The 9,250-nt window shown below is 47.4% G+C and overlaps 1 protein-coding gene across 1 annotated transcript; it reads right to left on the bottom strand.

Moving 5' to 3' along the window:
* Positions 1–2,639: 2,639 nt before the first annotated feature.
* On the bottom strand, positions 2,640–7,561 carry KRT38 (keratin 38). Its single transcript, XM_004041680.5, has 7 exons — positions 6,940–7,561; positions 6,671–6,753; positions 5,713–5,869; positions 5,206–5,367; positions 5,001–5,126; positions 4,603–4,823; positions 2,640–4,051 (listed from the first exon to the last, which is right to left on the bottom strand). The coding sequence occupies exons 1-7, from the start codon at positions 7,429–7,431 to the stop codon at positions 3,922–3,924; spliced, it is 1,371 nt and encodes a 456-aa protein (XP_004041728.2). The 5' UTR covers positions 7,432–7,561; the 3' UTR covers positions 2,640–3,921.
* Positions 7,562–9,250: the final 1,689 nt, after the last annotated feature.

Raw genomic sequence — 9,250 nt, 5'->3', positions numbered from 1 at the left:
AGATGCCTTCAAGGGGAAGCTTTCTCCAGCTTCACTGAGCATTCAATCAATTCCTCTTCTCTCTACTCACGTTGACCCTTAGTTTACCTTGATGTAACCCTCTTCATTCTGTTGTTAGTGTTCTTGAAAGTCCCTTGGAAGCAGGAATTTTGTCTTACTGCTTTTGTCTTGTTCATCTCTGTAATTCCCAGTACATCACCTGACATAACAAAGCACTCAATCAATAAAAACAGAAGTGACTAAATGAGCTCAGCTCTGGAGCAAGTCATACTCAGTATTATCCTCCACAGTATCAGGTGCATGGTGATACTCAGTAACTGTGTGCTGAGGGAATGCCTGCATGTGTACATGAATAGATACAGTATAAAGCCAAACCATAGCATGTTGCACCAATGATACAAAATCCCTGACTTCTAAACTCCGTGGTGCTAAATCAAGTCAGAGTTAAGGCAAGACTTGTTTTCATTTAAAAATTTATTTATATGAAAAGTCCTACAGAACATTCAAAGGCAGATCACATTTAACTTTGCATTTAACCCATGTCCTTTTATGAAAAGAAGAGAATTATATAAATTGGCTGTCTGGCTGCCTTAAAGCCCACAACTGCCTCATCCCACCACTCGTGCAGGCAATCTCTGGAAAGAGAAGAGCGAGCTCATTTGCTTTTACATCACTGGGAAGGGCTCTTCTCTGCTAATGACATACTCTGCCTTCAAGAGCTGGTGTTTAACCCTTCTCAGACACTGATATTGAGCCTTGAAATGTTCAACACAGACAAAGCACTTAGCAATAGTTGGGTAGCAGTGAGCTCAGGGTAGGGTAGCTGGTTCAGGAAACTGACTTTTATAACTGTCCTTCTATAAGTCTTGTGCTAAACAAACCCACGTCTGTCTCCTTTCCAAATCACACTGTGTCGGTGACCCTGAGAAACATGGGCATCCGAGGCTCACATTGCAGGATCTCCCTTTAAAAGGCAGCTCAGAGCCACTTGAAGAAACACAGATGAGATACTCAGGTGATGTGATACAGTAAGAGTTGATTTGCAGCCAGAGCTCAAATCAACTGGGTCCAAGGGTCTGCGTCTGGGTCCAAGTCCTGGCTCAAACACTTGCTGAGTGCATATCTTCTGTCAAGTTATTTAACCTCTGTGAGCTTCATCTTTTAGAAGCGGTTATGATGTCTGCCCTACAAGAGTGCTGTAGTGCGGCACTCTGTTCTCAGAGGGAGGAGACGGCCTTTAACACCAGGCAGGAGGAAACCACTGCTATATACAACTCCATTTGAAAATCATGCAGTTACTTTCAAATGTTTATTTTAACAATCAAAGAGAAAGAAAGCAAAAGCAGGCTCCAGGTGATGTAGATGCTGCTATTCGTAGCAAGGCAAGAAATCTTTATACTAGAATTGCGGTCAAATTCCTCATTAAAGTGTGAGAGGAGCAAAAAAAAAAAAATAAATCTACCAAAGTACAGTCAGGAGGCTGAGGCTGGCCTGAAGCAGGAGACTCTTCCCTAAAAAGTAGCATCTCCAAGGAGCACATCAACACAACAGGTCCCATGTTCATTTGCTTCTCTTCTCAGAAAAAGTCACCCCTGTAGAGGGAGCTTTCTAGCTCAGATCATGAAGGAGAGAAAAAAAAAGCCAGTTTCCTGAAAGATTCCTGTTCTTGCTTCATAACATAGCCTAGTCCATTAGCTTCAGACAAAATGGCTTGGTAGCATGAAAGGGTCTTCCAGAAGGACACGCCTTACCACCAGACCCACATTTAGCACTGCAAGCTGAAGCCCCCAAATGCAACCAGACAGTTCCTTCCCTAGGAAAAGGAGGCTGGCTTGAACCATGCCTTTACTCTGACATCAGCGGTCCATGTCACTTCTCCATTTCCCCGGTTGCTTTTTCTCCGATGAAGCTACAAGACGTGATGAGGAGTGAGGCTAAACTTCAAGCTATTTTTCCAACAAAAAATAGCTGGTAATCGCATTCAGAAATCAGGACCACAAATGGGCCTAACCTGCATTCCCCGCAAGTCTCCAAATTGAAGTTCTGCAGGGATCATAATGGCCCTTGGAATTACTGAGTGCCTCACAAGGCCGAGGTGTGTTCTCCCAACACTTTAACCCGGGTGAACCCAAAGGGGAAAATGGAAACAAGACCACCTATGAAAGTGGGTCCTCTCTCCTTGGATGGACTCAATAGAAAGGAGTTCTGCCTCTCAAAGCAAAGTTTTCTCATTCTTTGTCCTAATGCAAATACTCAAATACAGTTTGCTCTAGGAAGCAAGTTGTTATGTGCACCATTTTGTTTCTGATTAAATTTAGATGCTAGAGGAAATTTATTTACCTGCCCATAAGAAGAAGCCTGAGGTCACGGGTGGCCCTTAAACTTGGCCATGTGGGTCAGCCCCTGCACTCCTTAAACATTATACAATCAGTACTGGCTCCAGGTGAGGTTTCCTTGTGTGCTTTCTCCTTTTCAGGGTATTTTTATTTCTGTTATCTTAGAATCCATGACAGATCTGGGATATAAGTATGAACAATAACATTATCCCTATTTTATCTCAGGAAAAAAAATGCTGAGGCTTAGGCGTGTGAAGTGATGATTCAAAAACCCCACAAGTCAGAGATAAAGTCAGGACTAGACGTGTTCGTTCTTTCAACAGATATTTATTAAGCATCTATTATGTACCAAGCAGTGGGCTAGGCTCTGGGGATGCAGCAATGAACAACTGTTAATCTTGGGTAAGCATTTTGATTGGGAAAACAACAGATACAGAGGCAAGTTCAGCTGTTGGAGGTGCTAATGAGCAGGACAGAGTGCCAGGGTTGTGAGTCCTTTAGGCTGGTGGCCAAGCAGGAGCTCTCAGAGGAAGGAACATTTCCGCTGACCTGAACATTTATAAGGAGGGGGAAGAGCACCCCAGAGAGGGGGAAGAGCACCCCAGATAGAAGGAAGAGCAGGGACAGGTCTCCAGGCATGTCCAAGGAACAGAAACGCCAGTGTGGCTGAATCGTGGTAAGGAAGGTAGAGAGTATGAAGAGAAGAGGTGGAAGCACATCATACTTAGCAAATCTCTACCCATTGAATCAATAGGTTTCAATACTTCAGGAGAAAGTACTAGAAAAAAATGAAGTCATTGTTTAGATTTTAGACTGGGAGAATTAGGCAGGGACAGGGGTTATAGCCAGACAAGTCTGGAGAGTCAGAATTTATAGAGAAAAAAAGAGAAATTTCTTAATCTGAAAGTTCCTTTCACATAGCAAGAAGCTATGGAAGCCATATGTAAGAGGCTGTGTTGCCACAGAAAAGGCAAGCCTGGTCCTTTGTCAAGGCTAGAAACCCTGAAGTAGAGAAAACTCAGGATTTGATACAAGGAAAGTTTGCACTTAATCAGTTTCCAAGATAGGGAGGCAGGAGGATAGGAGAAGGGAACTAGAAAAGACAGGGTCAGGTACAATTCTGGTTCTATTTCCCTCTCCCTAGGGCCATAATCCAGGCTGCCAATGTCAGAAACAACCCAAGAAATGTGGGAAATCTCAGACAGTGAAGTCTGTTCTTCACTTCCTTTGTCATAAACTATAAAAATTTCAAGTTAAAGTTGGTGTTCTTGAAGTGCAAGTGCAATTTTAAATCATGCTGTGTTCCTACTCCAAAATGCTTTTCAACCTTATGCCTCTCCAATCCAGATATTCTGAGCCACCATGGGTGGCTGCAATCCAGCCACTGAGGGCATAGAGCTCACCTGGGAAAACCAAGAGCAGGAAAGGAAGGATTTCCATCAAGATTCCACTGTCCCTGGTATCTCATAGCCTTTGGACAGGCCTATACATACAGAAAGTTAGAAGCCAGATTTTCTAAAGGTATAACAAGCATCTCTCTTTGGGTATCCCTTGCCTTAGCCAGCCCCTGTGGGTCCACAGGAATTCAGAATCGGCTTCCGGTGGTGCTGGCTCCACAGGTGGGCCCACAGGTGGTGCAGAGGCCACAGCTTGGGCGAGGAGCACAGGGGGCAGTCACGCAGGAGGGAGGCGTGGAGCACGGATTGCAGGGGAGTCTGCAGAGAGACAAAGTGAGGGAAGTGAGAGGCAAGAAATGAATGGGGTCTCAGTGCCATGTGGGGGCATGAAGAAGGGGTCCCCGCTGCAAAACAACAGAACATGGACCCAGCTGGACCCTGTGACCATTAGCACCTAGTGAGCACCTCCAGGGTTAGACTAGACAAGTGGTTTCTAAAATGCCTTCCATGATTAAAGTTATCCTATAGAATAAAAATTCCTAGGAAGAATTTAAGAAAAGAAAACCAAGTCCAAAAATCTGCTGGATCTATGGACATATCTCCTGTTTGAGCAGCGACCCCGTGTCTACTCTCATCAGTCCATGGCTACCCCAAGCAGCCCTGGTGGAGACCTGGTAAATATCCTCCAAGTGGATGGTCATTCCCTTCACTCTGTCAACCACATGGAGTGTGCAGGACAGGGCAACGACTCACTGAAAAGGAGTGCACAGAGAGCCTCATTCTACATAGAGACAGCCCTTCTGCTGCCCTGAGGACCTCATCAGAATTGAGTAAATAATTTGGCCGGGAATTGCCCAGATCACACGTACTTGCAGTCCTCGCTCTCCAGAAGGTTCCGGTACGTGGCAATCTCATTCTCCAGCCGGGTCTTCACGTCCAGCAGCACCTGGTACTCCTGGTTCTGCCGCTCCAGGTCGGCCCGGATCTCAGACAGCTGCTCCTCCACGTTGCTGATGAGGCTCTGCATCTGGGCCAGCTCCGTGCCGAAGCGGTCCTCGGCTTCACACAGGGAGTTCTGCAGACAGTCCTTCTGTAGTGGGAAATAAGGGGATAAAATATACAAGGCCCCAAGGGAAACTGCTACATGCCTCAAATTTTGATGGTGATAACAGGTGGGAGAAACTTGGGTAGTGAGACCTCCAAAATAAAATGCTACTAGGCCATGGCACGGGGCATTTGCAGTGCAGTGAGGGTGAAGGACACGTACCAAGGTGTGCTGGGCTTGGCGCTCCACCTCCAGGGCATTCACCGTGCATCTCAGCTCCAGGATCTCCGACTGGCAGCACTGCAGCTCCTCGGAGCAGGACATGGCCTGCAGGCTGATGCCTTCAGACTGGAGCACAGAGAGACACAGTCACCTCCCTGCCCAGATGGAGGCCAGGTACCCCCTGGTTCTATACCCCCCCGCTCACCTGGGCTTGGAACCACTGTTCCACATCCTGGCGGTTGGTCTCCAACATGGCCTCATACTGAGCCCGCATCTCCCCTAGCACCCTGTTCAGGTCAATGGTGGGCTCAATGTCCAGCTCGATCCGGAGCTTCTCCCCCAGCTGACTCCTCAGAATCTTTACTTCCTGCAGAAGGGAGGAAGGGACAGACAGCCTGCATGAGGAAAGGGCCTTTGATGGAGCAGACAGCACCAGGACCCCGCCCCTGGCAAGCAGTAGGAGGGGAGTCCCACACACAAGCAAATGGGAAAGTCTTGCCCAGAGTGCATTTGGGAGAGCCCACCTGGACACCTTCCTCATGCCCAAGGCAAGTCTGCACTTTCCACAGAGGCCCTCTGGACCCTCAGACCCACCTCAGCCCTGCATCCTTAGGCCAGCTGAGCCCAGGCAATGCTCTGAGAGCCCCGGGGCTGGGGAGCTCCCCTGTCTGCCCAGCGCCCTCCCCAGGAGTTTGAGCGCCCAGGGCCACACCTGCTCGTGGTTGCTCTTGAGGGAGAGCTGCTCCTCCTTCAGGGACTCCTGCTGGGCCTCCAGGTCGGCCTTGGCCAGGGTCGCGTCATCCAGGAGCTTCTGTGTCCCACACTTGTCTGCCTCCACCAGCTGGCGCAGGGAGCGCTCACTCTCCAGCCTTTCATCACAGGAGGTACAGGGTCAAAAAGAATGCCCCCAAGAGCCCCTCTCGGCTGCCCTGGCTTCCTACCTCCCACACCACCTTGGATCCTCATTTATTCACTCTGTTTAGCCCTCTGTTCTCAAAGGTGAATTAGACCCAGCCCTTCTTCTCAAAGAGCTCATGGTCTAATGGAGCAATCACAACACTACATTGCACAATATACATTTTTGCCATTGTATTCTATGGCAACTGCAGTTCAGGAAGATCAACTGACTTGCCTAAGATCATGCATCTTGGGACCCAGTCCAACGCTCATGCCATTGCAGGGGCTGTCAGTTACCGAAGATAAGCAATAACCAGGTGCCTGATCGTGATCTGCGGCTCCTTATCCCTTGCTTTCAGCTGTCTTCCCCTCTCTCATTTTTGCCTAGGTACCTTATACCTGGTACCTTAGGGCTCCATAATTAAATCTGGACAAAGACTCATCTGTAAGTGACTCCTCTGACTTATATATGAAACCCAATGGCTGTCTTGCTCAGTTCATCCTTCAAATCACCTCATTTTGCTCCTGGTTAATGAACTCAGGCTGCCTTATCCTCCATTTTAGGGAAATAAATGAAGGAAGACAAACATATATGCTTGGATTAATGAGGAGTTTTCCCTTCCATCTTCCATCAGCTTTGATTGTAATGAAAATTTTACTGTAGAGAATCTAGCAAGGAAGAAATGACAATGATTCCCTCACTCAACAAGTATTTGGGCATTGGGATGGAGGGTGGGGAAGGAGTCACCCTGGCCCTCCTCCGCCTGACTTACTTGATCCTAAAGTCATCGGCAGCCAGCTTGGCATTGTCAATTTGTACAATCAGCCTGGCATTCTCGGCCTTGCTGCACAGGATCTGAGGAGAACAGGACGACAGTTCACACACAAAGCATCATGCCCTAGGCTCCCTCTCCACATGTGGTGTCTATGATCATGTCCAAGAGAAACCAAGAACACAAAGCTCTCTGAGCCTTACATGGATTCCTCCTGTCTTCCCTCTGCCATCTCAGACCCAGCACACCCAAGCAATCCCACACCTCACCTTCTGTTGGAGCTCCTCGATGGTGCGGAAGTAAGACTGGTAGTCGGGGCACACGGTGGACTCGTGGCACTTGCTCCTCTCGAGGAGTGTGGCCTCCAGCTCCGCGTTCTCCTGCTCCAGCTGGCGCACCTTCTCCAGGTAGTTGGCCAGGCGGTCATTCAGGAACTGCATGGTCTCCTTCTCATGGCCATTCAGGGTGTTTTCACCATAGGCCCCACAGATTCCAATGTTGCCAGGAATGTGGCAGGTCCCTGGCAAGGGACAAGCAGTGTGGCAGGTTGGGGGCAGACAGAGGCTGGGGCGGCCCAGGGGAGTGGACCCCACACGGACTCGGTTGGCATGTGCCACGTTGGCCAAAAGGCACATGGGGGCAATGTTGGCCTCTGCCCCGGGCTGGCACCCAACGTCGATGGGAGAGACAGAGACATTTCTTGCTCCAGGAGCCATGGTGCAACCCAGAGGGCATGAGGAGCTGCTGTAGGAAGAGGTCATGGTGTAGGGCTGAGGCTGCACAGGAGCTTCAGATCAGCTGGGAAAGCTGAACCACTGAGACTGAAGCCTCCTCTCCTCCCAGCCCTTTTATACCCCATCCTGGGCGGGTGTTGGCTCCAATGCTTTGACCTCCTGCCTTGATTATCTACCTGTTGTGGTGCCATCATCCTGTTACTCAGCTGCTGAGTTTACCATGAAAAGTTTCTCAGCTCATTAAAGGAATGTTGACGAATCTGAGATGCCTCTTGGCTCTTTGAAATCAGGTTGGCTGTTGATGGGAAGTCAGAAGCTTTTTATTATTTTTCAAAGAAGCAAAGTTATAGCCATCAGATGCTTAGACCTTGACTGGGTTTGGCCTCTTTATGGATGTGTCCACTCTGGAGACACAAACTTTCCTGTTGGTCAGTGGTGTAGCAGGAGGACTAACCCCTGTGATGACAATGGTTCTCACTTGGGTTAAGACTCAACCAGCCTTCCCTATCCAGGGAAGAAACTGAGTCTTGGAATTGGTGGATGTTATGGCCTTGGGTTATCAAGAAGTCCTACATTTCTTCTTTCTTTAGTTGGTTGCCTTTCAGACTCACTTTGAGGAGCAACAAGACTTAGATGAATCCAGTCACTCAAAACACATCCCCTGGCTACGTCCCATATGCTACGCACCTTGCTGACGCTTGATATATAGTTGGTTAAGCACAGAACAGTTCCTGCCATTGGGGAACAACTGTAACCTGGGTAGACGTGATGTTTCAAACAAGGTATCTGAGAAGCTCATGAAAATGAGGATGACTCCAAAAACCATGGCTTATCTCGACCAAGAAGGACAAGCTCAAGAAGCCAGAAATAAACAAAAAGAAATGAGCGATAATCTTACTGAACCTCACATAAGAACTTGGTCATGAAAGTCAAAGGACATTGAGTGATCAGAGCCTCTGTGAGCTCTCTTCATGCCTTGCTTCCTTTATTCTAAAGTCAGTCATGAGCCTTCACCCTATGAGCTAGGGGATTGAGCAATGATACCTTTTAATCTTTACTTCCAACCTGGGAGGTGGGTACTCTTAATTTTACAAAATAAATAAACAAGCCATTGAGGACAGTTTTCTAAGATCAACCTCACTATAAAGTATAAAGCTTATTCTCAACATCAGCTTCTTTCAACTCCAGAAACTGTTTCTTCACCTTGACCACCTCCAAATCCTCCACCCCAAGGATAACTACTGTGTCATTGCTAGAACTAAGAAGGATTCAAATTCCTAGAAACCGGGCAAGAAGTTGAAATTAAGATGTAAAACAAAAATCTGACATTGTGTATTTTTCCCTTTGTATCTCAGAAAATACAGATGTGGAGGTATTCATACAATAAAACAGAGTTTCTCCAAGGGCTAAATCAGAAGATGCCAGGGGAAAGTCCTGTCCCTAAAATGGTTATATTACACATTCCACATTCAGATAGTTCTTGGTACTAGGGATCCAAGACACATGGCTGCTGAGATCCCAAAAGTTTTCTCCCAAAATTTGTGACAGAAGATACATAGACCCCTGAGACTAAGAAAAACCTAATGTGGAACAATCCAAAGTGATTATAACTAGAAGTTTGGGAAAATGAGTTTTTGCCAGTCCCCTGAGCATTGAACAAAAGCTGAACATACACCTCTATAGGGATCAGACGTGCATATGTGAAACACAGGCTATTGGAGTTCTATCAAGAAGAAATACAGAATCTGAGAATTCAGTCCAGATTGGGTTTCTCAGGAAAGTAAGTAGTAGTGAGCGCTGACCTAAGGGTTATTCAGAGCTCACCAATCAACAACCCTTTACAGAC

Source organism: Gorilla gorilla, chromosome 4 (genome assembly GCF_029281585.2).
Source record: "Gorilla gorilla gorilla isolate KB3781 chromosome 4, NHGRI_mGorGor1-v2.1_pri, whole genome shotgun sequence".
NCBI lineage: Eukaryota > Metazoa > Chordata > Mammalia > Primates > Hominidae > Gorilla > Gorilla gorilla.
This window is presented reverse-complemented; position numbering and strand designations above follow the sequence as displayed.

What these genes read in the sequence shown, in the direction of transcription:
- KRT38 (XM_004041680.5), bottom strand. Translation starts at nt 7,431, where the DNA reads ATGACCTCTTCCTACAGCAGCTCCTCATGCCCTCTGGGTTGCACCATG. An exon ending in GCCGATGACTTTAGGATCAA is followed by an intron (nt 5,870 to 6,670) that starts GTAAGTCAGGCG and finishes CTGTGATGAAAG; the next exon opens with GCTGGAGAGTGAGCGCTCCC. An exon ending in AACAGTGGTTCCAAGCCCAG is followed by an intron (nt 5,127 to 5,205) that starts GTGAGCGGGGGG and finishes TCTGTGCTCCAG; the next exon opens with TCTGAAGGCATCAGCCTGCA.